This window comes from Brassica napus, chromosome A3 (genome assembly GCF_020379485.1).
Source record: "Brassica napus cultivar Da-Ae chromosome A3, Da-Ae, whole genome shotgun sequence".
NCBI lineage: Eukaryota > Viridiplantae > Streptophyta > Magnoliopsida > Brassicales > Brassicaceae > Brassica > Brassica napus.
In genome coordinates this window covers 27,780,158-27,807,681 of record NC_063436.1, presented here as the reverse complement: position 1 = coordinate 27,807,681, position 27,524 = coordinate 27,780,158, and the positions used below count along the sequence as shown (strand labels likewise).

The 27,524-nt window shown below is 34.3% G+C and overlaps 3 protein-coding genes across 5 annotated transcripts; all 3 read right to left on the bottom strand.

Moving 5' to 3' along the window:
* Window positions 1-24: 24 nt before the first annotated feature.
* BNAA03G49260D (uncharacterized protein At4g28440) lies at window positions 25-1,120 on the bottom strand. The gene is made up of 2 exons (XM_013882781.3): window positions 783-1,120; window positions 25-377 (listed from the first exon to the last, which is right to left on the bottom strand). Exons 1-2 carry the CDS (start codon window positions 1,039-1,041, stop codon window positions 187-189), a joined length of 450 nt encoding a protein of 149 aa, XP_013738235.1. The 5' UTR covers window positions 1,042-1,120; the 3' UTR covers window positions 25-186.
* A 526-nt stretch (window positions 1,121-1,646) lies between these two features.
* On the bottom strand, window positions 1,647-5,408 carry LOC106440999 (S-alkyl-thiohydroximate lyase SUR1). 2 transcript variants are annotated; one of them, XM_013882780.3, is made up of 7 exons: window positions 4,991-5,407; window positions 3,994-4,333; window positions 3,347-3,565; window positions 3,161-3,220; window positions 2,520-2,675; window positions 2,160-2,253; window positions 1,647-2,054 (listed from the first exon to the last, which is right to left on the bottom strand). In XM_013882780.3, the coding sequence occupies exons 1-7, from the start codon at window positions 5,341-5,343 to the stop codon at window positions 1,930-1,932; spliced, it is 1,347 nt and encodes a 448-aa protein (XP_013738234.2). In that variant the 5' UTR covers window positions 5,344-5,407; the 3' UTR covers window positions 1,647-1,929. The 2 variants fall into 2 exon arrangements, with proteins under 2 accessions (XP_013738234.2, XP_022575441.2); XM_022719720.2 differs by lacking the exon at window positions 2,520-2,675 and having other exon boundaries at window positions 4,991-5,408.
* A 14,764-nt stretch (window positions 5,409-20,172) lies between these two features.
* LOC125590623 (S-alkyl-thiohydroximate lyase SUR1-like) lies at window positions 20,173-26,885 on the bottom strand. Of its 2 annotated transcripts, XM_048764258.1 has the most exons (8): window positions 26,056-26,885; window positions 25,304-25,643; window positions 22,605-22,823; window positions 22,406-22,465; window positions 22,142-22,297; window positions 21,783-21,863; window positions 20,397-20,415; window positions 20,173-20,297 (listed from the first exon to the last, which is right to left on the bottom strand). In XM_048764258.1, the coding sequence occupies exons 1-8, from the start codon at window positions 26,334-26,336 to the stop codon at window positions 20,173-20,175; spliced, it is 1,281 nt and encodes a 426-aa protein (XP_048620215.1). In that variant the 5' UTR covers window positions 26,337-26,885. The 2 variants fall into 2 exon arrangements, with proteins under 2 accessions (XP_048620215.1, XP_048620212.1); XM_048764255.1 differs by lacking the exon at window positions 20,397-20,415 and having other exon boundaries at window positions 21,761-21,863.
* Between the last annotated feature and the right edge of the window lie 639 nt (window positions 26,886-27,524).

Below are 27,524 nucleotides of genomic sequence, written 5' to 3'. Positions count from 1 at the left end.
TAACACAACATCAACACATTCAAGGGAACAATACCATTGCCATTGACTCAATAAGCGAGATTCTGGCATCATGTATTAAGGTAAAAAAAAGAAAGCATTCCTACAAAAACAGGCATATCTGAACCAGTCGTACAAAAGACATTAACGGTAGAAGAATCAGAACCAAACACTAGCATAAAACGACATTCACTGATCAGTAACGTTAATCAGTTCGTATTCAACAAGAGAGAGATTGTTATCCTCTTTGACTGTGAAAGATGCAGGTTCAGTAGCTTCGATGCGTCCCCATTTATCAACCCCTAGCCTCATTGTACCCTTGAACATGTCTATCCTCGAATTGCGCAGTATCACTGTCTCCCCTGGCTTCATCAGATCAACTATACACACAAAAACGAACCAGGCTAATCAATAAGCCACAATAACAGGTATGGAAGTTTTTGAATCATGTACAACATTAAGCTCAACATCTGACCAAACAAGTTTCACCATTACTAATCACAAAGATAAAATACATTCTACAACTTCCGTCAAATACACAAACACCAAATTGAAACAAACATTAGTCCTGTACTGGTCTTCACTGTAATTCCGTTACCATTTTCAGACAAGATGAGAGCTTTTTTTGCAATATATGTCCAAAAATCGACATCACATTACCAGTTTGTCACAATACTTTCTCAAATAGACATTGATGCATTAGAGAACCAAAAGGATAAGACTTTATCAATAAGACAATACCATTTCCACATCATGTAAGAAAAAGACTAAGTACTGTGACTAACCTTGATCGTTACGAGCAGTGAAGAGAATACACCCCGTTTCGTCTCCGATGAGACACTCAGCGATTCGACTCGGCTGAGACGGACGACCCATAGAGCCCCCCGGACGAGCCTTCCTCGCAGCCGGAACCACAGGATTGGCGTCAACGACCTTGACCGTCAATGTGTGACCGGTCGTTCCAGGCTTCAGCTGCTCAACCTTCACAAAAACAGGTTTTCTCTTCGCCGTCGTCGTTCCCGTCGCAGCTGCTGTACTCGCCATCGCTCTCTAATTTTAGATTTTCGCGTTCGCCCTAATGGTGGAATCTATGTACTTTTTAGGGTTTATAAAGAGACGACGACGACGACGATGCCTTCCTTCGCTCTCTCCCAAGACGGACGAGAGAAGTTATCGCCTGCTTTGCGGTGTATGATGGACCTGTCACGTGTCCTATTGTGGTTTGATATTTAATTATCACCTACTTTACAACTTTAATATTTTTACTTTTTTATTGGTTCCAAAAGTAAAATATTTTTATTAATTTATAATCATTCATTTTCCGAAAATAAGATTTTCTAGAATATTTACGCTTATTAAAAATTTAATAAATGTTTATAATTTAATTTATATATTACTTTATCATACATTTTTCAATAAATTTAATATAGAAAATATATTTTTTGAAACAAAAAAAAGTTTTAAAAGATCTTACTTTCGGGAAGTAGTATTAATGAATTATTAAAATATTTTATTATAAATTTATTTTATTTATTGGTATGTATTAAAAAATGTATTTAATTGTTAATATAATATAATTAATTATAAATACTTATTATTTTATTTTAATATGCGGAAAAACTCTTAAAATTATTTGAAGGAGTAAAAGGTTTTATCGTTAAATATTATTTATTCTCAACTCGTCATATATCAAATCCAAGATGGTAATTAAGCTCGAGCCATGATGTTTTTGACTCGACTCCACTTATTAAAACGACCTTCTAGCCGACAACTGGACAAGCATAGCTGCGTACACATACGCGCCCACACACACACACACACAACACACACAATAATCCAAAGTCTCGAACATTGTCGAGAAATTATTGAACAGAGAAATACAAAAACAGTAGAAAGATAGAGTCCCAGGTTTCCGACAATGAAGCTGACTTCTTAAGTCGTTTCTGATTTGACATGGCGACCGACGAAGCTTTTGAGCCTCGCGAAAGCGTCTTCTAGCATTGATCTCTCTACTCCTATCGAGATTCTCACCCAATTCTTCTTGCCTAATGCCTCTCCTGCATTTAGATTCCAGATCAGCCCATCTCTCTCATGATTTTCTACTTATTAAAAAACATTATAATTACTTCAAAATCTTAGATGACGTGAATTATGATGCTGACCTGGTAAAAGGACGAGATTCTCCTCTCGGGCCAGCTTCATGCAGAAATCAACATCGTCTGTGATGTCCTCCAATAGTGATAGGTCCATTTTTGTCTGCCATATATACAAATTAGATTGTCACTAGTGAGTAGTGACACTTTTTTACATAGGATTTGATGTATGTGCCATTCATAATTTATACTCTGATATTTTGGTTACAAAAAGTACTATCAAAATTATAAAAGTGTGCTAAGAACCTTAGAAGATTTAATGGTTAGGGAAATAGTATTAGCGACCTTGCATATTATGGTATATACTTATAAAGATTATTCAGAATGTTTAGATAAAAAAAATATGGAAGTATAAAAAGAAATTGGTACCACTAAGTAAGCACACGACTCAGGTTTCTTAGGGCAAACAAGGCAAGGAACCTCCTTGAGGGCATCGAACATCATGTCTACATTTTGCCTAAGTGTCAAGTTTTTCTTATCAAAGAAATCTTTCTTTGTCTTCTCCAAGATATTTGGAAGTGCAACCTATCAATTATACAGAGGAACACATTAGTTCTTTATTTTTCAAAAAAGAAACACACTAGTTCTTTTACATTTTATCTTTAACTCATTGCTAGAGCCGGGCTGACCCCATGCTTGTGAAACATTTGAATGGGGTCCCCATTTTTGTGGGACCCTTTTTTAAAAAAAAAAATATTTTTTGTATATGCTAAATATATAAATGTTTAATGTAAAATATACAAAAATGATTAAAAACATATTTTAAAAATTATAGTTATATAAAAATATTTTTAATAGACTAAAATGTTCTTTTAAAGTTTTAAGTAAACAAAAAATATTTTATTTTAAAAAATAATTTTCAGTTATTTTTTTTTCAAAAAAAATATCTTTAAAAAAATAAAAATTAAATATATTTTTTGTTTTGGATAGGTCCCCAGAATTTCAGGTCCGGCTCTGTTCATTGCACATGTTTTTTTGGTGTATTCTAATATAAAACTGAGAGTACAAACCTGTAGAATTGTCGATGGATCTGGACTTATGTTAAGAAGGTCCTTGATGGATTCAACGACCTTAATGACAAAAAGATATGGTTACATGTTTAAACTGTCACATATCTACAACGTTTATTATATCACGTCCAAGAGGAAGATATATTAACTAAGTATCAAAGTATGATCCAAAACTAAAAACCCTACCCCAGTGGTTTTGAAAACATTATTTGGATCATGCATCGCCATCCAACCTATTCTCCAGCCAGGGACGAGCCACCCCTTGGAAACGGATCCGAGTGTAACCACAGGAACAATCGATGCGAATATCCCCATCGGGACAAATGGATTCTCTCCATATATTGTGTGCTTATAAACTTCATCAGAAATAACCATTATCCCTAGCTTCTTCGCCATCTCAGCAACCTATACTCAGGACAACTCAAATATTATTAGGGGTTCTTGGGTAACTTTCTATAATTAACTTTTCAAAAAATTTATAAAAACAAATCTGAAATTTTAAAATAATTATCAGATATTGTTTTGAACAAAGACATGTAATATAATAACTGGTAACAGAATGTGGTTAAAATCTAAATCTGATATAATATCTTTTTGGGTCAAATCTGATATAATATATGTTGTAAGAAATAAGGGGTTTAAAATGATTGTACTTAATTAGAGTTGGACCCGGGGAGGTCCATATGTGTTGGCTCTCATAGTAAGCCGACCTCTATACATCAACAAATGTAACATAAATAAGAGTGAAATTGGCAAATTTTGGTTCGCCAAATGGGCAGTTGACAAAGAAAAAGAGTGAAGTTAAAAAGAATATTAACTTAAAGGTATTTCACCTTCTTTAGATGCTGATATGTGTACACATTTCCACATGGGTTGTGAGGGTTAGCTATCACCATAGCGATTGTGTTATCATCTGCAATGGCTTCAATGCCTTGGAGATCGATCTCCCAGTCTTGGTCAGGGAGGAGATCATACTTGCGAATCTCGACTTGGCTATATATAGCGTGACTATAGTAGAGAGGATAGATAAGACTGGGGAGCAAGATATTCGACTTGGGACAGGACAGAACATGAATTATGGTCTCTATCCCTTGGCAACACCCGACCGTAATAAATATATCGTCTGATTTTAATTCATGCGGAAGGTCCCGGTTCAAATAATTTGCCACCGCCCTAAATTAATAGGAGTATTAAAATAGGTGTAAAGGTTATGTATAGTTTCGAAAATGTATAGCATGCATAGAGTAATACCTCATAAAAGTGTAATATCTCATAAAGTTAGGTGTAACTGTTAGCAACTAAAAGGAATATATGGAATGATATGAATTATAATTTCTGGAATTTAATGGAAGGGAATCAGCATTCTACTTATTCCAAAACGTTTTTGATTTGGAATGATTTTTCAAATAATATTTTTTTTTTTTTTGGAATGGTATGGAATGTTATGGAATGAAATGGAATACACATTTCATTTTTTAGTTGTAGCTGGTAAATGTTTTTTGGAATGCACATGAATCAAGCATTCTGGAAGTTTTTATTCCAAAAAAATGCATTCCAGTTGCAGCCATAAAGCTTTTGAATCGTATATAAGACTTCATATATAATTTCAAGTCGTTCTTCATTGACATTTTACACTTCACACTATTTTTCGAATTGATAGATTTTCTACCACATTAATATAGTTTTAAAAATGTTTCTATTAGCATGTTTTCTTTGCTGTATTACCCAACCAGCCGACCAATAACAAGATAACTAGATTTCTAAGCCACTAAAGTTTTTAAAATGAAGCATATGCATAACATAACAATTAATTAGTGACTACTTAAGTACCTCCTGGCCGGTAAAATACCAACCCCGGGGGCGTAGGAGTTGGCGGCGCCAGATCGTAGGGACTCAGAAACGGCTTCCTCAGCATCAACGGAAGTCTTGAAGCAAGGGTAGACGGACGGATCACCGTGACCCAGGGGCAAAATGGTCTTTTTGACATCTTTGCTGCAGTTCTCGAATAACCTGGATAGGACACTTTTTATTGAGACACTTGCCGCTTCTTTGGCCGCCCCGTTTCCTTTGAACCTCCAGACACTACCACCACCGTTTAGCGTCAGCTTCTCGGTCTTTCGTTCAACTTCTTTATCTTGGTCTGTTTCAAATAAAGGAAGCAACAGGTTCGTGTGTTGGCTCATCGTGTTGCCTTTTTGGACAAAGTTTCAAAATAAGATGAGGAATTTTATGAAGTTATGATACTGAAGTTAAATGCTTCATATATATATAGGAAAATTGGCAGGTTCTTGTGTTGGCTCATCGTGTTCTTTTTTTTTTGGCTCATCGTGTTCCTTTTTTACCCTATGTGTAAAGCTAACGTAGTTACGGACGTATACGTGGGTTGCGGTTACGTATATTGAGGGAAACAAATAAAGTGGGACGATGTCATATTTTTAGAGAAATTGGCATGATGACTAAGCGACTAAGTAACTAACAAAAATATTATATTCAGCTAATAATCAATTATAGAATTTGGCTAGCAAATAGTGTGTATCAAATATTAGGATGTAATAAACCAAAAGTTTGCTGCTATACACAATGGAGAGATGAAAATTTAACTTATTTTATAGGCAGATCTTGCACTATATTTAACTTTAAAAAAAAAAAAAAAACTTTCCGCCATCGAGACTTAGTTCGGTCAGTGTCTAGTGGTTCCAGAACCTGGCATTGCTCCTTACCTAGTTTATTTCTTGCTTTTTTTTCTTATGTTGATAGGTTCTAGTGTTTTAAGTTAGTTTGAGGTTGGTTTTCGATCTCCGTCCCACCCTTTTTCTCCTTTGAAGTTCTGTTTTGGAACGACATCGGAGTTGGAGTTGCTTTCTCATTGATGTTCTAGAGGTTCTTCACGTCTACCAACAATATCTTCTCAGTTACATTCTCTTGCAGATCGACACGCAATCTTTTTATATATGCTTTAGCTGTTGAGTTTAAAGGGGCTGTAATATTTTTGATCTTCTACCTTTTCTTGATGTGGAATTATCGACCTTAAAATCTGGCAGAAAAGTCATCCGAATTTCGGTTGAAGTAAGCTAATCATGTCTCTGGCGCTTCAAATAATTTGTTTTATAAGTTTAATCTGGGGAACACATGGCTTCGCCATCATAATATATAAGATGTTGGAACAAGAGTGAAGTGAGAAGTTTGATTCTTATTTTCTTACGTTGTTGGTTATCTGGTGGGTGTGTGTGTGTTTTTTTTTGTTTTTTTTTTGGATTTTTTTCAGTTAGCCACTTGTGTTTGAAGCATACATTAAAGCAATCATGTCCACGTTAAAGGACTGGGCAGAGGTACGATGGTCCAAAAACAAAATTCTAAACAAAAGAAAAAGAGAAAAAAGAGTTTATCGAACAAATAGACCCTTTTTTTATCAGCAAATAGACCCAAATTTTTTTTTTAAATGTGTTCAAATTTATTTTCCCGTGTTCTATTTGGTTGGACATGAAAGCAATATATCAATTCGTAAGTCTATTTTGCTTTAAGGTGTTATAAATTATCAAAAGATAGTGTTCTATATATATGTTAGTCGAAGTTGAAAATTGTACAATTTTATTTGTGGACTTCGTTGTTGTTTATAACTAGATGGTGACTTTAAAAAAAAATATTTTATTAAAAAAATAAATTATATTTATTATTTTAATTTTAGTTTTAGCATTCTTTTTTTACAAAACTACAGTAAAAATCAACACAATTCGTATCCCGACCTTACAGTGGACTCCCTTATTGACTCCACTTCGCGAAGATGGAACTCGCAGGTTCTTCGGACTTTGGTAGATTCCCATGATGTGCAGATCATAGAAAGTATACCACTAAGCAGACACCAGATGATAGATAGGGATGGATGTTATTTCACAAATAATGGAAAATTACAGTTAAATCATGATATCAAATGAAGAGGATCTACCCGAATAAGGATAGATTACCATTATTAATTGGTCCTACAGCTGATGTTCTAAAGGTTTTTTGCTGGAAAATACGGTGTCCACCAAAGATAAAACATTTTCTTTGGCAATTGGTTTCAGGATATGTAACAGTTAAGAAAAATCAGTAGGCACGAGGGATGCAAGGAGATATATGCTGTGCAATATGTGGAACGGACGAGGAATCGATTAACCATGTGTTCTTTGAGTGCCCTCCAACAATTCAGGTGTGGGCTCTATCGAAGATTCCAACAAATCAAGCTATCTTCCCGACACACTCTTTATTTACAAATATGGATCATCTATTCTGGAGAGTCGCTCCACCGATGGAAGATCATCAATTTGCTTGGATACTTTGGTACATTTGGAAAAGCAGAAATAATAAAGTTTTTAGTAATCTGGATATAGATCCTAGAGACACTCTTAAATTGGCTGAGACAGAATCAACACTTTGGACTGATGCACAACTAATGAAAGATCAGAAGATGGGAATACAAAATCAGGTAACGACTCTTTCGTTGGTGTTCTACAGATGGATCATGGAAAGAGGAGGATATGTTCTCTGGCCAGGACTGGTTCGATACTTCAGTTGGATTTGAGGGTCTGATGGGAGCAAGGAACGTAAGAGCGTCTCTATCTCCCTTGCATGCAGAAATCGAGGCGTTATTATGGGCAATGGAATGTATGTGGAATTTAAGACAATTTTAGGTTACGTTTGCAACAGATTATTCTCAATTGGTGAAGATGGTTTCGGAACCAGAAGAATGACTAGTTTTTGCAAGTTATTTGGAAGATATCAAGAGTCTGAAAGAGAGTTTTACACGTTCAGAGATTATACATGTACCAAGGACAAAAAATATAAAAGCGGATAATCTAGCACGCTGTATCAGAAAACAACTGTCTTTTTCACATGGATCAATATCTCCCGGTATGGTCTACAGAGTCTATATGAGTCTGTAATGTTGTTGACAAAAAAAAATACAAAGTAATAATTTGCAATTTATTTTTCCTTAGTCTGTTTTTTTTAATTTGATTATTTAAAATTTTAATTTATTGAAAAATGGGTTAAGTCCGACGAGCGCAATCTTCAAGTACAAAATTCTAGTTTTGTGAATAATTCAATTTGATCGTATTAGGTTTAATTTCACTCATGAAAAATTATTTATTAACCTAATTAATTAATTGACAATCACTCAATTAAATTATTTTATTGTAATTTAATTTTAAATAATTAGAAACTTTATTAGTTTTATCTTTACATAGAATAATTAATTTAAATATAACTTTGACTATTTAAGTTTCCGCCAAATATAATATAAATATGTTTTATAATTTTTCATATTTGACTATATATATATTATTAAAATACTTCAAAAATCTTGTCAAGATATAGATTTATGTAATATTTTTTTCATGTTACAATAATCGTAATATTATGTAATAATTTCTAAAATTAATATTATTTTATCAATGTTTAAGTTTAAAATATATTCCATTTAAGATCTAAATTATTTTGCTTATATTTTTAATTATGCTAATTAATATATATTGATTGTAATATTTATAATTGTATTGTTGTCATAAATCATAACAAATTTAAATTGTCATGATTAGGTAGGATCTCTATCATTTTTTGAATATGTTATCTCGTCATTTTCTAAATTTTGATAAATTTTGATAAATTAATACTCGATAAATTAATAAATTTTAATAAACAAATACACCAAAAATGATTATAGTGAATAAACTCTATAAATTAATATTCGATAAATTAATAAATACCGTAAATTAATAAATTTATCCGATTTTAAGTTAGACCTGTTCAAAATATGACACAAATCGATACAATAATAAAATAATATTTTTTAAAAAACTTTTATGTTAATAAAATGATCACATTAAAGTTATAAATTAATAATATATATATTTTATATAAGTATAAACCAACCTTTATATTATTTGTTTTATGTTCATAATATAATTATCTTTATATTTCTCTACACTTAATATATTTTGATGAAATTTAGTAAAATTATATCTAAAACCGCATTTAAATTTTATGAGACATATTTTATATACATCAAATAATAGAATAAAACTAATACACTAAAATTAAATATTTTCTTATTTAAAAAAATATAATCTAAAATAGAAAAATCTAAAAAATAAAAATTTATTTAAATTAATAATTCTATAAATTAGTAAAATACCAAAGTCTTAGCATTACTAATTTATAGATTTTTTACTGTAAATAGGATATTACTAATGCGTGCGTTTTATATTTTGTTAATAGTACAATATTTTTATTAATTCTATGAGAAATTTTGTCGTATCGAATGAATTTGGCGCACTATAACTCGCTGCAAGTGACCATGTATCAAAAGATGAAATTACCCTTTAAACTTTTGATTTTCACTATTTTTTCTTTCTTTTGTTAAAAAGGTTTTTACTTTATCCTATGACATGCTTTTTTGTGTCCAATAGAATCCAGTCACTAATTCATTTCCCGTCGTCTTGCCTTCAGCGTTTTCCTCTTGGTCCGTGACAACTACAAGTGAAGGAACACAAGCAAATATGTTGTCTCATCGCTCCTATCGGATTTCTTCCCCTTGGTTTGTTTTTCACAGCCCAATCGATCTCATACAGGGACGGCTTATATTATAATAATATAATTTGAGATTTAAGAGACATGTACACATTAACATGTACTACCAGTATAACAAAACACATGGTAATCCCGTTAGACCATCTTATTGAGAATCTCACAGATAAAAATTAAAAATTAATGATTGAAGAGAAGAGAGAGAGTCTCTTCAAATTCTACCACATATAAATTCAGTGGTTTAGTTTATCATAAAAGTACAATTATTACTTTTTTTTTCTTTCTAAAAACTGCATGCTAGTGCCGCATGAGCAATTTATTGGGATAGTGGGGTTGATCCCTAGAGGCTGTGAAGTCACTTTTATTCTTGCAGCTTTATTTAAAAACAATCATTATTTAACTTTAAAAATAAATTTATAGGTACAACATTATAAAAGTGTTTAAAAGGGTAAAATAATATAAAATATGTCAGTTTTGAAATTAATATTTATATAATTTTTATTTAGTCTTTGGAATATTTTAAATTAACCTACATCAATTAAAAATTAGAAGTCCTAACTATCATCTCAAAATAAAATAGTATTACAATATAACAATTATATGATTACTTTAATTTTGAATATGAAATTAACTACTCTCTCTGTTTCTGAATGTTACATATTCTAGTTTTTTACACATTTTAATAAAACACATTAAATTTGCATATTTTTTGTGTTTATCTTTGTTCCATAATTTTAAGCCAATAAAAATTCAGTAAGTGAAATTAAGTTTTTTGAAATTTGCAATTAGTTAATAAAGCATATCATGAAAATGTAAAAAATAAATCTTTTTAAAACAATTTTTTTTTAGAATATGTAATATTAAGAAACAGAGGGAGTAGAAGATAGAATATGAACAAAATATGAATTTTAACAAAAAGAAAAAGAATTAATTAGAAGAGGCCAATTAATGTTTTATGGTATCTGATGAGGATCTTATGCGTTCACATCTAAGAATTCATTTTACTTCTCTTTCATAGTTTTACTTTTATTTCATTTTTTTCTAATCTTGAGATATTCTTTTAGAACATCCATTATAAATGCTCTCAGTCTTCTCTTTCTGCTTCAAACCCTTGATTTCAGGGAAACACATGATTTAGATTACCATGTATATTAATATATGTATATGAATAATTTCTAATCCTTCATTTACATTATTCAGTAATCAGTGTGTACGTCTTGTTATGTTCGTGATACTCGATATGAAATGGCCAATCATGAATTATATATTAAAAATTATTTATTGGAATCAACAAATGCACGAAAAGTGAAAGAGTAAAAATAGCGATATTAAAAGCTACTGTATTAGAGTTCCACCATCCTTTTCTTGACGTTGGTGTCGCCTCACGCGTATTCTGGATATGTTGAACCGTTGAATTTTTACAGTACTAGTTAAAATATTATTACTTCTAAATTCAGTTGAGCTTTTTTCATAAACTTCGGTTGACACAATTTTGGAAAACCAATTTTTTTGTCGTACGAACGTGAAGTTTACGATTAGTTAATTTCGGGAGATATTCTTTTCCTCTTCTTAAAATTCACAAATGTGTAAGAACATTTAAGAGATTATCAGTTTTCCGTTAAAACTTATTCTTATACGTTTTGCATGCAGCTAGAAAGAATATTGATATTGGCATCCATCACCGAGTTAAATTTTGATCAAACCATGCATCCCCCCGAACTGGTTAGCTCGTAAGTATTCCAGTTTACGTTGTTTCTTTTAGCCGTAGCATGAACGTGATGCTGGTCAATGCAAGTTGTTCCTCGTCCAACAGGAGTCTGCAGCTAGTTCAGACCACAACGTTTTGGCTCTCTTTTACCAGTGCCATCTCGCGGTGGCTTCGCATACCTGACTTTGGTCCAGTTTGTTTGATTTTTCTTGATAGTCTGGTTTATCAAATTGTTTTGGTTGGATAAGCTTTTAGTTTTAGTTCGGATTTAAATATGTATCCATAAAATTGAGTTTTTTTTCACCAGTTCGTTATCGAATTTATCTTTCAGATTGATTTGGTTTTGATTATGGTATGTTTTGATATTAAAGAGGTTGAAATCGAATTATTTTTGCATATTACATTTTTTCTATGAACATCTCTAATCTGGTGAAATATGTTTGGTTGAATTTGTATATCATAAGGCTGACTGACACTATACATTGTCATTTTTTTTCTATTGATGCAGAGTAAGTGTAACACTCCAATTCGTGTTGTGGGCCTCTCTTTAAAAACTTTGACATATAAAGTCCAAAATTTTTAGATTATTTAAGCTTAAACTAAAGAAGATACAGAGTTTTCTTGTTTTAATAGTTTTGGCCATGTTATATGATATAATAAGGAAGGAAGATATGTATGTTGTATGGAAAATGTATGAGCTGCAGCTGCCTCCATGCATGAAATTCTTATTGCTATCACGAGGATGATATAACCTAATGAAATACAAATGTATTGTTTAGTAGGCAAAAAGCATGATATGTATTTTATAGGTTTAAAAGTAAATCAAGATATGTGACTGCTACTGTATATGGTTTTTGTTATGATGATTGTTTTATGCAAGTGAAATGTGTAGTTTAGATTGGTTGAAATTCTCAGTAGTTCATTATTCACCTCTTAGTTTCTCTTTTCAATATTAGTAGATGCATCTAAAGTTAGGGAACAGTTTCTTTTTCGGTACATTTAAAATTAGGACGCGAGACATAAAATTTGAAGTGATTGGGGATTGGTATGGGATGAGAAGTAGAGAAAGAACATCTTGCTTTTGAAAAAAACACATTGCTAACACAAATATATTACAACTTCTCAGAAACTTCATTACTGATTTTACAGACAACTTGAAAACATCTCTATCTTGCAAACTTGATGGTTAATTATAGACAAAAGCTCAGAGACTAGTGGAACTTTACAATACAAGAGATATGTCGTATTTTCTCTTCTTAGATATAGCTACTTCTATCAAGTGCTTTGCTGCTGCTTGTGGATCTTTGACACTCTTGATCACATATCAACCGCTTCGTATACGTTTTGCATGCTGCTAGAAAGAATATTGATATTGGCACGCACCATCGTTTAACTTTGGTCTAACCTTTGGTCTAATCAAAGTGTTTCAAGAAAAAAAAACTTTGGTCTAACCATTCCACAAACTGGTTAACACGTAAATATTCCAATTAACGTTGTTTCTTTTAACCATGTCATCCTTATTCATCAAATTGAACGTGATGCTGGATCAATGTAAGTTGTTCCTCGTCTAACAGGAGTCTGCGGCTGGTTCAGATCACAATCTTCAAAGCACTCAAGCCACACGTTTTGGCTCTCTCTTACTAGTGCCATTTCGCGGTGGCTTCGCATATCTGACTTTGGTTCAGTTTGTTTGATATTTATTGATAGTCTGGTTTATCAAAATGTTTCCAATGGATAAGCTTTTGGTTTTAGTTCGGATTTAATTATGTATCATGAAACTGAGTTTTTCTCCAGTCAATTAGCAAATTTATCTTTCAGTTTGTTTTGGTTTTGATTATGGTATGTTTGGATAATAAAGAGGTGGAAAAGGTTTGTTACAATATTTGTTTCTTTTTTGGAATCTCTAATCATTTGATGAAATGTTCGGTTGAATTTGAAAATCATAAGACTCACAATATACATTGTCATCTCGTTTTTCTATTGCTGCTTAGTAATTGCAATTTATGTCCAAAAATCGACATAGACACGTTACCAGTTTATCTTGCAAGTCTAGATACATCACATTCATCAAAGAAGACAAGCAGAAACATTCTCAAATAGACATTGACAGCTATAACTACAGAACCAAGGATCAGACTTATCAATAAGACGATACCATTTCTCTATCGTGTAAAAAGAATAGTGTGAGCAACTTTGATCGTTACGAGGAGTCGACGACGTTCCCGAGCCAGTTCCTGTACTTGTCATCGCTTCTCTCTCTTTAAGAGCATCTCCAAAAGAAACTCTATAACTTCAAATATAGAGTTTTTGGCTCTCCAAAAAGGAACTTCAAAACTTCAAATTTAGAGTTTTAAGAAGTGAAACTTCAAATAATATGTTTCACTACTCAAAACTCTAAATTTGAAGTTTCATCTTTTTATTTGCATCTTGGTCCTTATAATTAATTATACATCACATTTATGATTCTTAAGTATTTTTTCATTCATGGTTTTAATCTTTAAAACTTCTGTATATTTAAATATTTCAAATTTATTTTTATAAATTAAAATTTTACATATAAAAGTTTTTTTAAAAATCAAAATAAAGATTTATAATATTTTAAAACTAGATTTAGACAAAAAGAATATTATAAAAGAAACTTAATAATTGTTTTAAGAAGATATATACATGAAGACATAATTGTTATACAAATTTAAATATTACATCAACACTAATAGTTTAGTAAATTTTCTCCGGAACTTCTAAAATATTGTCCAAACAAATTTTGTATAACCGAAAATTGAGCATTAATAAAATAATTTTATGTAATAATGTGGTATTTTTCTTGTAGTTTAATATTTAATTATGTATTTCTATTTATAATTTTATATTTTAATGTAAGATTTTATTAATTAATATTACTATAATATTTTTATATATGTGCTAGTTATCTACAAAAGTTTTATGGATTTATCTTAATTATGACAAATATAAGGAGCATAACGTAAATTACAAATAGTTTTGAAGTTAAATTTGAAGTTTTCTTTTTGGAGAAGAACATCTTAAAACTTCAAATATAGAATTTGCAAAACTCTATAATAGAGAGTCTTTTTGGAGATGCTCTAAGGTAGATTTCGCGTTCGCCCTAATGGTGGAAGTGATATGCTTTTAGGGTTTATTAAGAGAGACGACGATGATACTTTGCTCTCTCCCAAGATGATATAGGAAAAGAAGAGGACACGTGTTAACTAATAAGAAGACTAAAGACGGGGACACGTGTAGAGTGGAGATTGGAGTTGTTGAAGATTCGGTTGGAGTTTGTTACAGAAACGAAGAAGAAGAAGAATAAAGGGAGGAGAGGAGGAATCATTTGGAGATCATCAGATATTTTGGAGTAAACTTTTCTTGAGTCTTTTCTCTGAGAGTTTGTGAGGTTTTCTTATCATCGTTATTGAGCTGTTTCTACTAGTAAGCTCTTGGCGTGGTGAGATCGATTCTTTGTAATTCTTACTTTGGATCGAGTTATACGAAATCTATATTGATCATTGAGTTTCGCTGTATCAAAGGTATCAGAGACCATTCGAACCTCGGAATCAATGGCGGAAACTAGAGCTCAAGCTCAGTTGAAGAACACGGTGGCGCGTGAGACAGACGGCGCGATTTCGAGTCGCTTTGAGGCATTGGAGAAGGCGATCGAGACTCAGATCGAACGATCGGCGAGGACTGACGAAAGCGTGCAAGAAATGATCGAGGCATTCAAGTTAATGACGAGCAACAATCCGATGAATGCTTCGACAAGCGGAAATCATGCGACAGAGTATTTTCGACATCACCGGCAAGGCTTACCGCCTACATACGCCGGAATGACGCGATTGGCCAAAGTTGATTTTCCGCGATTCAACGGTGAAAACGTGAAGGAGTGGCTGTTTAAGGTTGAGGAATTCTTTGGAATTGATAACACACCGATGGAGTTACGCGTTCGTTTAGCATCGATTCACTATGATCAAATGGCCGCAGCTTGGCATCAGTCATTAGCTCAATCCGAACAAGATGCTTATGTGATTGAAGATTGGGATCAATACAAGGTGTTATTGAAGGAGAGATTCGAAGATGTGCTTGATGATCCTATTGCAGATTTGAAGAAGTTGCAGGAAACAGCAGGGATTAGCGATTATCATGCTAAATTTGAGCTGATCCGCAACAGAGTGAAGATGAGTGAGAGCTACTTGGTTAGTGCTTACCTTGCAGGGTTGAACACTGATACACAGATGCATATCAGGATGTTTCAACCAAAGTCTGTGCGTGAGTGCTTGGTGTTAGGGAGACTCTATGAAACAGCCCACCCACGCAAGAATACTTCGAGTTGGAAGACTAATAATAACACTAATACGGCGAAAGGGTTGTTACCAAAACCTTATGAGTTGAAGAAGGTTGATGAGGGCGGCGTTGTTAAGGCTAACGAAGTGATAGGACAACCAAAGAAGTTTCTTTCTCAGGAAGAGATGAATGATAGAAGGTCGAAAGGATTGTGCTATTACTGTGATGAGAAGTACACCCCGGGACATTACTTGAAGCATAAGAAAACGCAACTCTACACTTTGGAGGTTGATGATAATGAAGAGTTTTATGAGACCGAAGAAGGTGGTACACAGGAAGATATGGAGAGAGATGTGGCTCATATTTCAGTGAGTGCAGTGGCCGGTATCACTGAGAATTACAGAACAATGAAAGTCCGTGGCATTCATAACAAGAGAGTTCTGTATATTCTCATTGACTCAGGGTCTACACATAACTTTATGGACCCTGAGATTGCCAAGAAGCTAAACTGTGACATTCAACCACCTAAGATGAAGAAAGTCGCGGTTGCAGATGGGGGAAAACTCACAGTACAAGGTCGGGTTGATCAATTTCAATGGACTTTCCAGAATTCTACATTTCAACAGGATATGATGCTCATTCCTTTAGGAAATTGTGATGTGGTTCTGGGTGTTCAATGGTTATCGCTTTTAGGTCCCATAACTTGGGATTTTCTGCAACTGGAAATGCAGTTTCGTTATCTTAACAAGCGAGTGGTGTTACATGGCATTAAGGATGCAGGGATCAAAGAGATTCTGGCTGATAAGTTGAAGCTGGGAGACGACAATGCTAACATCTCTATGATCTATGTACAACGGAAAGAAGAAGATGAGAAAGTACCAGAACTTTATACCTTGAGTACGGGTAGTGAGAAGCAGAGTTGTCCTGGTTTGGAAGAATTGCTGCATAAGTATGAGGATTTGTTTGAAGAACCGAAAGATCTTCCTCCAAACAAAAATGGTCATGACCACAAAATTCCTCTTTTGGAAGGATCTAATCCGGTTAACCAACGCCCATACAGATACGCATTGTACCAGAAGACATAGATTGATAAGATGGTTCAAAGTCTGTTGGATGCAGGAACAATTCAATCTAGCTCTAGTCCTTATGCTTCGCCTGTGGTATTGGTCAAGAAGAAAGACAATTCTTGGAGGTTGTGTGTTGATTATAGAAACCTCAACAGCATGACAATTAAGGATCGCTTTCCAATTCCACTTATTGAGGACTTGATGGATGAATTGGGAGGGTCTTCAGTCTATTCTAAAATCGATTTGCGAGCTGGCTATCATCAGGTGAGAATGAACTCAGGAGACATTCACAAGACTGCTTTTAAAACTCATAGTGGCCATTATGAGTATCTTGTAATGCCTTTTGGTCTCACAAATGCTCCAGCCACATTTCAGAACCTGATGAACACAGTCTTTAAGCCATTCTTGAGGAAGTTTGTGCTTATTTTTTTCGATGATATCTTGCTCTATAGTGCGTCTGTAGAAGAGCATATTCTGCATCTGGCTCAGGTGTTTGAAGTCATGAGACAGAACAAGTTATATGCGAAGAGAAGCAAGTGTGACTTTGCTACAACGAGGGTTGAATATCTAGGCCATTTTATTGAAGCTAGGGGGGTTTCCACTGATCCTAACAAGGTTAAAGCGGTTAAAGAATGGCCTCAACCTACAAGTCTGAAACAATTGCGGGGTTTTTTAGGCTTGGCAGGATATTATCGCAAGTTTGTGAGAGGATTTGGAGGCATTGCAAGACCATTGACAGTATTGACGAAGAAAGATTCATTTTGCTGGTCAGAGGAAGCGCATTCTGCATTTGATGACTTGAAGATAGCATTATGTGAAGCACCAGTTCTTGCTTTACCAGACTTCAACAAGCAATTTGTGGTGGAAACTGATGCTTCTGGGAGTGGAATCGGTGCAGTGTTAATGCAGGAGGGGCATCCTATAGCTTACATAAGCAGACACTTGAAGGGGAAGCAAGCTCATCTTTCCATTTATGAGAAAGAATTGTTGGCTGTGGTGTTTGCGGTACAAAAGTGGAGGCATTACTTGCTTCATGGTCATTTCATTATACGCACTGATCAGAGGAGTCTGAAGTACTTATTGGAACAGCGCCTCAACACTCCTATACAGCAACAATGGTTACCAAAACTACTTGAGTTTGACTACGAAATCCAGTATCGTCAAGGTAAAGATAACCTTGCTGCGGATGCTTTGTCTCGAGTGGAGGGTTCTGAGGTTTTGAGTATGGCGTTGTCAGTTCTTGAGTGTGATTTGATGACAGAGATCAAGCGATGTTACACGGAGGATAGACAAATCATGGAGATAATTGAGGCATTAAAGCAAAATGGTGATGCAAAGAAGCATTTTACTTGGAGGCAGGACATATTGAGGAGGAAAAGCAAACTGGTGGTTCCTGCAGTAATTGAATTGAGGAATAAAATACTGGAGTGGTTACATGGGTCTAGTAGCAGTGGACATTCAGGAAGGGATGCAACACATCAAAGGGTTAAAAGCCTTTTTTACTGGAAAGGTATGAGTAAGGACATTCAAAGCTTTATACGAAGTTGTTCTGTCTGTCAACAGTGCAAATATGAGACTGTGGCATTACCGGGATTGGAACAACCATTACCAATACCGACTGCTGTCTGGGCCGATATCTCAATGGACTTCATTGATGGACTTCCTAATTCCTTTGGCAAGACTGTTATCCTTGTGGTCGTTGATAGGTTGAGTAAGGCTGCTCACTTTATGGCGCTCAGTCATCCTTATACAGCCGCCTCTGTTGCTCAAGCTTTCTTGGATACAGTCTACAAGTTACATGGATTTCCTCAATCCATTGTGAGTGACAGAGACACCATCTTTCTCAGTGACTTTTGGAGAGAATTATTTGCTTTACACGGCGTGTCTCTTAATTACTCATCAGCATACCATCCTCAGAGTGATGGCCAAACAGAAGTGGTTAATCGCTGCTTGGAGAGTTACTTACGTTGTATGACGAGTGAGAGACCACACTTATGGAGCAAATGGCTGCCTTTGGCTGAGTTCTGGTACAATACGACTTTTCACACAGCTACACAGACAACGCCATTTGAGGCAGTGTATGGTCGACCTCCTCCTTTGCATTTACCTTACCTTCCGGGGGAATCAAAGGTCGAAGTTGTTGCTAAATCTCTTCAGGAACGCGAAGACATGATCTTGTTGTTACAGTTTCATCTTCTGAGAGCTCAACATCGTATGAAACAGAATGCGGATTTACATAGAACAGAGAGAAGCTTTGAGATTGGGGACTATGTCTATGTGAAGCTGCAGCCTTATCGACAACAATCAACTGTGATGCGCTCAAATAACAAGCTGGCACCGAAGTTCTACGGTCCTTATAAGATACTGGACCGTTGTGGAGCAGTCGCTTACAAGCTAGAGTTACCTCCAACATCTTTAATTCATCCGGTCTTCCATGTTTCTCAGCTGAAGGTTTTGGTGGGTCATGTTCATACCACTCATCATTTGCCAACAGTTATCTCAGACGTCTTACAGAAGCAACCGGAGAAGATATTGGAGAGGAAAATGGTGAAGAGGCAGGGTAGAGCTGCGACAAAAGTGTTAGTCAAATGGATGAATTTGGGAGAAGAAGAAGCTACTTGGGAGTTTCTTTTTGATTTGCAGAAGAAGTTCCCTGCTTTTGAACCTTGAGGTCAAGGTTCTTTCGTTGGGGAGGATTTGATATAGGAAAAGAAGAGGACACGTGTTAACTAATAAGAAGACTAAAGACGGGGACACGTGTAGAGTGGAGATTGGAGTTGTTGAAGATTCGGTTGGAGTTTGTTACAGAAACGAAGAAGAAGAAGAATAAAGGGAGGAGAGGAGGAATCATTTGGAGATCATCAGATATTTTGGAGTAAACTTTTCTTGAGTCTTTTCTCTGAGAGTTTGTGAGGTTTTCTTATCATCGTTATTGAGCTGTTTCTACTAGTAAGCTCTTGGCGTGGTGAGATCGATTCTTTGTAATTCTTACTTTGGATCGAGTTATACGAAATCTATATTGATCATTGAGTTTCGCTGTATCACAAGATGGACGAGAGTAGTGATCCCCTGCTTTACGGTATCATGAGCACGCCATGTGTCGTGTTAGGATTTGATATTTATTTATCACATTTACCATTACAGAACACGTTCATGAATGTGTAATGTGTTAATACATTTTGAATGATTAACTCCAGTCATATTTAAATCCAAGATGATTGAAACACACTTAGATGGACAACCATGGTTGCATATGCATACGCAAGCAGACACAATAATCCAAAGTTTTGGAACATAATCGAAATAAAAATAAACAAAAAGCATACAAGAATAACAGAAAGATATATAGGGTCTCAGGTTCCAACAGTGAAGCTGAATTCTTAAATAGTTTGTGTTTTGACATGGCGAGTGAAGAAGCTTTTGAGCCTCACGAAAGCGTCTTGTAGCATTGATCTCTCGACTCCAATCGAGATCCTCACCCAATTATTTTTGCCGAATACCTCTCCTGCATGAATATTCCAGATCAGCCCACATCTCCAAATATTTTTATTAATCACAATAAATTTATTTCAAAATATTAGATAATATAGATTATGATGCTTACCAGGTAAAAGGACGAGATTCTCCGATGGTTAATGTTCTAAAGTAGAAGTAAAAGTAAGAGAGAGGTGAGAGAGTGGATTCTCTCTTTTCTTTTCTCCCCACCATACGCTTTCTTCTCGCCACAACCGTATCTGACATCAGCTCCGGTGGCCGATGGAGGTCTCTACCCGTCGGTCGCCACCCCAATCGTTACTGTGTCCAGTCTCTCCCCTCTCACGATTCAGTTTCTCCACTTCCTCCTTGCTTCATCTACTCTGGTTTTCGTCGGATAGCGGCCGGATCCGGCGAACCAAACCGGCGTCTGAGGGCGTCCTCAGCTTCCCTGGAGTGATGGCGAGGTCGTGGAGAGTCAGATCTGAGCAGGAGGCGTCGTCTTGGAAGTAGATCTAGGGTTTGACTTGAGCGGATCTGGGTCAGATCTCTCACGGAGGGTCGCCGGAATGGATAAGCGTCGCTGCCTTCGCCGTTCCGGTCAGTTCACTGCCTCCTCTGTCTTCCTCTGTCTCCTCCTACGATTGCTAAAGGTAAGAACTTCCCTGTCTCGTGACTCGTTCTGAGATGAAAAAGGCGATGGTGAGACTCTTCGCTGGGGACTTCTTTCTGGTACACTTTCTCGACAACTACCATGGCGTCTTGTTAGGATCCAGATCTATCGGGGGATGTCGGGATAGCTCGGAGTTTCGTGCCGTTACTTTGCGATATCTCAGCTCTCTTTCATGGGTCTCTTCTCCTCTCTCGCCTGCTGATGGGAGCTCATGTTCCTTCGCTCTTCAAGTTTCAGAAGGAAGAAGGCCTCTGTATCCTGCCTCTCTTGATGTTCTGAAGCTGGTACCTTTTGTGCTCTGCTAGCGTGATGGGACCGGAGTCGAGCTGCTAAAACCTCCGCTTGTATCTGCTTGTTACCCACCTGTGCTTCTCATCGTCGGGTTTGGATTACCGGGATAACGGTTTGTCATCTTCTTGAGATTGCAGCGTCTGGAGTGGACTCTACCGCTAGTGATGGCCGGACCAGGGCAAGGTCAACCCTGCTTCGCCTATTCTATGGTTCGAGTCGCCTTCGGGACGGTCCGCGGTCCCTCGGACTGTTCTCCGGCTGTGTTCTCTTCGGGCCTGTGCGGTTTTGATGTAGGTTCCGGCATCATCTCTCTCGCTGTGTCTACTGCAAACTTCAAAGTTGTCCATGGAACTGTTAGTTTAGCTAAGCTTTAATCACTTCCATTGTGTTGTGATTGAACCTTTCTTGTCCTAGTGAGTCTTTTTTACTTTTTTTTGTGGCTCCCTAAGACACTCTTGCTTTGATTAGCAACTTAGATGCACTAAAATGTATCTCCCTGTGTCATTATTTGCTTAATGAAATTCACATACTTGACAAAAAAAAAAAAAGGACGAGATTCTCCTCTCGGGCAAGCTTCATGCAGAAATCAACATCGTCTGTGATGTCCTCTAAGAGTGATAGGTCCAGCTTCGTCTGCGATATATATATATATATATAATTTAGATTGGTATTAGTTGCATTTCTTTGATATGTAATGTGATGTATATGTACCCTTCATAATAAAACTGATGTTTTGGTTGCAAAAAAATAAGATAAAGTTATAAAAACTGTCCGCAAAAACTTGCAAGATTAAATGGTTAGGGAAATTGTATTAGGCAGATTGCATATACTTATAAAGATGTATTTGACAATTTTACAGAAAACAAAAAAAATATAAATAAAAATTGAGTATAAAAAGAAAAAATTGGTACCACTAAGGAAGTACACGACTCAGGTTTCTTGGGGCAAACAAGACAAGGAATCTCCTTGAGGGCATCAAACATCATGTCCACATTTTGACTCAATGTCAAGTTTTTCTTCTCAAAGTAGTCTTTCTTTGTCTTCTCCAAGATATTTGGAAGTGCAAACTATCAATTAGAGCAACACATTAGTTCTTTTACATTTTACTATTAAGTGGCTTTTAACTAATTGCATTTGTGTCTTGTGTATTCAAATACAAATTTCAGGGTACAAACCTGTAGAATTGTCGATGGATCTGGACTTATGTTAAGCAGGTGCTTGATGGATTCAACGACCTTACTGACAAAAAGAGATGGTTACATGTTAGATTAACACATACCTAAAACGTTTATTCTATAACGTCCAAATGAAGATATATGTAGATATATATATTAACTACGGATCAAAGGATGATCCAAGAACTGAAAACCCTACCCCGGTGGTTTTGAAAACGTTACTTGGGTCATTCATCGCCATCCAACCTATTCGCCAGCCAGGGACAAGCCACCCCTTGGAAATGGAACCGAGTGTAACCACAGGAACAATCGATGCAAATATCCCCATAGGGACAAATGGATTCTTCCCATATATAGTTTCCTTAAAAATTTCATCAGAAATAACCATTATCCCTAGCTTCCTCGCCATTTCAGCGACCTATACTCAGCACAGCTCAATATTATTAGGGGTTCCTCTGCAATTTTAAAGCTCATAACTATTATAAAAAAATCTGAAAATTTTAAAAATAATTATCAGTTAATGTTTTGAGCAAAGATATGTAATCAAGTAAATCTAATCTATTAAAACTGGAGTACAAATAAGATTTGACCCTGATTTTTTCTAAATAATTACAGCATAATGCCACTGAATTAATAAATATTGATTTAACATAATTATCTATTTTTCCTTTTAAGATATCAACCGATTGGAACCTACAATTAATTTCTGTTTAATATTTTCCATATTGTGCTCCATCGTATAATAACGTACAATTTTTAATGTCATCATTATAGCTAAATGAAGTATACATATATATATATATATATATATATCCACCATATCGTTCATAACCATCTCCCCCATATATACTGGATACATGGTTTTTTACATAATATAGTAACCACATTATGAACTATTTAGGACTTCATTAAAATTACATCAAAAATCATATACTTTATACAATACGTTTTAGAAATTCATTATAAAATCGCTATTAGTATCAAATTTTAGTGTCATCAGTATGATGCACATAACTAATACTTTTTTATTTTTCTTTTCTTTTTTCTTACCAAACAAAAAATATACACGAAACACTTAGTGGTCGTATATTTAACATATTGTGTTTGTAATTTTTTTTTTAGCAAATTGTGAAAAAATGTTCCACAATATGCACTCACTATGACAACAACATAAAATATGGATATAAAATTTTAAACTTATTTTTTACGTTTTGCTAAAGATATCCGGCGTGATTCACTTGTATTTAAATGTTCTTATTACGAAGATTTTGGAGATAGTCCAGTCAATTTTAAAATTTTACAATCGGAATATTCTAAGCGAAGTCAACATCATAATTTGCGTATATATTAGGCATGATTCAATCCTAACTAACCTGCCTTAGTGAAATCAATTTGTTCTATCAAAAAGAATTATTCCCATCAATAACAACCCTACAATCAAGCACCATATTTAACTATTTATTATTTTTATATTCTGTTGATCACGTCTATATATATAGTATCTATCTGCATCTAATAGTCACAGAGAAGAAGAAAAAAAAAAAACTAGAAGGCGACCAACAAAAGTGTTTTTTGATAGAACAAACCATGAGTTATGGAGGAGAATCTCTTGAATGCATATTTGCAGAAGAAACTGAATCACGTTAAACTACTTCATGTCTCATATATATTAATTGTTTTGTTTAACACTATAAGAAGCACCTAACCATCTGTTAACTATTTTGTGTAATATCTATATTATTAAAAGTGTCTTATTAAAATTGAATTACAAAATAAAAAATACCTCTTAGTTTTACCATTTATTTACATTGAAATGCAATTAAAATATTTATTGAACTTATATTGAAATATGCTTGCCTTTTCTTAATTTAAATAATAGATTTAAACATTTAATGTCTTTTCCTAATTTAAATAATATATTTTCTTATTCAAATCTTAACGAAAATAGATTTCTTGATAGATTTTGTATTAATATATTAAATATTTATTAGTAATAAATAATAAAATAAAAAATCACACATCATAATCAATTTATATAACATATAAATAAAATAAAAATAATTTATTCATATATATTATTAGTATAATGCTTTCATAATATAAGTCCAATTGTTATAAATTGGATTTGTTTATATGTTACACTGTGATATAATAGACGATTAAAATCATAAAATATAATTACTGAAAGTAATAAATAAAATTGTTATGTTTTTAAAATGTTATATTAACAATTATATAATACATTTTAATTTACAAATATAAATATATATATATATATCATACCAATATTACAAAGAAAAAAATTAAAGTGAAAGCAAATATTTATACGGTCATGGGTCAAGCTCTAGAAATAAACAACAACAGCGTAAAATTATTTTTCTTTAACAAATTTATTTCAGTAGAATTTATAGTTGCAAATATATTTATATATTTTATGTATTATAAATTTAATTTCTTTTTTTAAGAGATGCTAAGATTTTGGAATTAGAAAAATTATTACCCACCTCTTTATTATTTTAATTAGAAATTTAAAAATTATATCAAAATATTTTACTAAAATTTTAATTTTAATTTTTATTATAATTGTAAAGATTAATTTATCATATAAATTTATATTTAAATATTACAAATATATCATTTAATATATTTTAAAAAATAAAAACATAAAATAAATACCCGCCCGGTCGGGCGGGTCAAAGGCTAGTGTGATTTAAATCTAAATCTGATATAATATACAGTATGTGGTATTATTAAAATTATTGGACTTAGAGTTGGACCCGAGGAGATCCCTGTGTTGGCTCCCATAGTAAGCCGACCCTCTAAACATATATCAACAAATTGTAACACAAACAAGACTGAAGTTAAAAACAAAATTAACTTAAAGTTACGTATTTTCACCTTCTTTAGATGATGATATGTGTAGACATTTCCACATGGATTGTGAGGGTTACATATCACCATAGCGACGGTATTATGATCTGCAATGGCTTCAACGCTTTGGAGATCAATCTCCCAGTCTTGGTCGGGGAGTAGTTCATACTTGCGAATCTCGACTAGGTCATGTATTGCGTAACTATGGTAGAGAGGATAGACGAGGGAGGAGAGCAAGATATTCGACTTTGGACTAGACAGAACTTGAATCATGGTCTCTATCCCTTGGCAACATCCGATCGTCATAAATATATCGTCTGATTTTAATTTATGCGGAAGGTCGGAATTCAAATAATTTGCCACCGCCCTAATTTAACAGGAGTATACAAATAACCGTAAAGATAATGTATGGTTTCGAAAATGTATAACATGCAATGCAGTATCTCATAAAGCTTTTGAATCGTATATAAGCCTAGATTCTTTCTGTAACTAGTAATGGCATTTTACCTCGTTCTTTATTGATATTTTATCATTACAATTTTGTACAGTTCAAATTATTTTCTAGTTAATAGATTTTACCGCATTAATATATTTTTTTAAAAATGTTTTTGTTAGTAATGTTTTCTTTGCTCTATTACCCGACCACACTGACGAGATAACTTGATTTACAAGCCACTGAATGTTTGAAATTTGATTCAAGACTCAACATCCGTTAAAAGTGTGCACCTAGTTTTTCCATAGTATCAAATATAACGAACAATTAGTGACTACTTAAGTACCTCCTGGCCGGTAAAATGCCAACCCCGGGGCCGTAGGAGTTGGCGGCGCCAGATCGCAACGACTCAGCAACGGCTTCCTCAGCCTCAGCGGAAGTCTTGAAGCAAGGGTAGACGATAGGGTCACAGTGACCCAGGGGCAAAATGTTTTTTTTACCGTCTCTACTGCAATTTTCAAATAACCTTGAAAGGATACCTTTCATTGAGACACTGGCCGCTTCTTTGGCCGCCTTGTTTCCTTTGAACCTCCAGACAGCACCACCACCACCGTTTAGCATCTGCATCTCGGTCTTGCGTTCAACTTCTTCATCTTGATCCGTTTCAAATGAAGGAACGAACAGGTTCGTGTATTAATGGCCCATCGTTACCTTCTTGGAAAAAAATTCAAATAAAATGAGGAACTTATGAAGTTATACTATGATACTGACGTTCAAATGTTCAATATTACATATATATAGAAAGCAAATATCATTTATTTGGCCATGTTTCCTATGCATTTTTAGCAAATAAAATAAAATGGGACTATCATATTTTTAGAGAAATCGGGACAACACACAAAAAACATTACATGTCAATTAATAATTAGTTATGACTTTGGTCTACAATATATTGTATAATAAAGCAAAGGTATCTTCGCTGTTATACACGAGGGAAATACGAAAAAAAAACAATTGTCTTTCTTTATCTCTTATATAATCCCTCCGTTTCAGATTAGTCGTCGTTGTGGACTAAAATATTTGTTTCAAATAAGTGTTGTTTTATAATTTTAATTCAATTTTATATATTAATTTATTTTTTTATTGGTTTAAATGTGGTTAGATGTATTGATAATTGTGTTTTTATTTAATAAATATAAAAATTCTTAATCTATGTACAAAAGTCTAAAACGGCAACAAAAATAATTTTTTTGTTGATGAAGTTTATGTTATATTCTTGGTAGACATCATAAACGGGATCACTGGTAACTATATACGTAGGGGTGTCAAAATGGGTCATGACCCATGGGTTGACCCAACCCAATTTGACCCATTAACCCAAATGAACTGTTTATTTTTGATCCAATGGGTTAATGGGTTAAAAGGTTAATGGATTAACAGGTTAATGGATTAACAGGTTAATGGGTTAACAAGTTAATGGGTTAACAAGTTAATGGGTTAACAAGTTAATGGGTTTATTGGGTTGGGTCAACTCTCACCCATTTTGTTTTCAATTAAAAAAAAACCATGAGTAAACTCAATTCTAAGGTTTGATAAAATTGGAAAATCATGAATTTCTCTAAAGTCCAATCATTTATTCCCGCAAAAACCAATTTTCCCGCCAAAAACGTATTTTCCCGCAAAAACCGCAAAAACGCATTTTTCCGCCAAAACCTCAAAATCCCATTTTCCAGCCAAAACCGCAAAAACGCATTTTCCCGCCAAAACCGCATTTTCCCGCCAAAACCGCAAAAATGCATTTTCCCGCCAAAACCG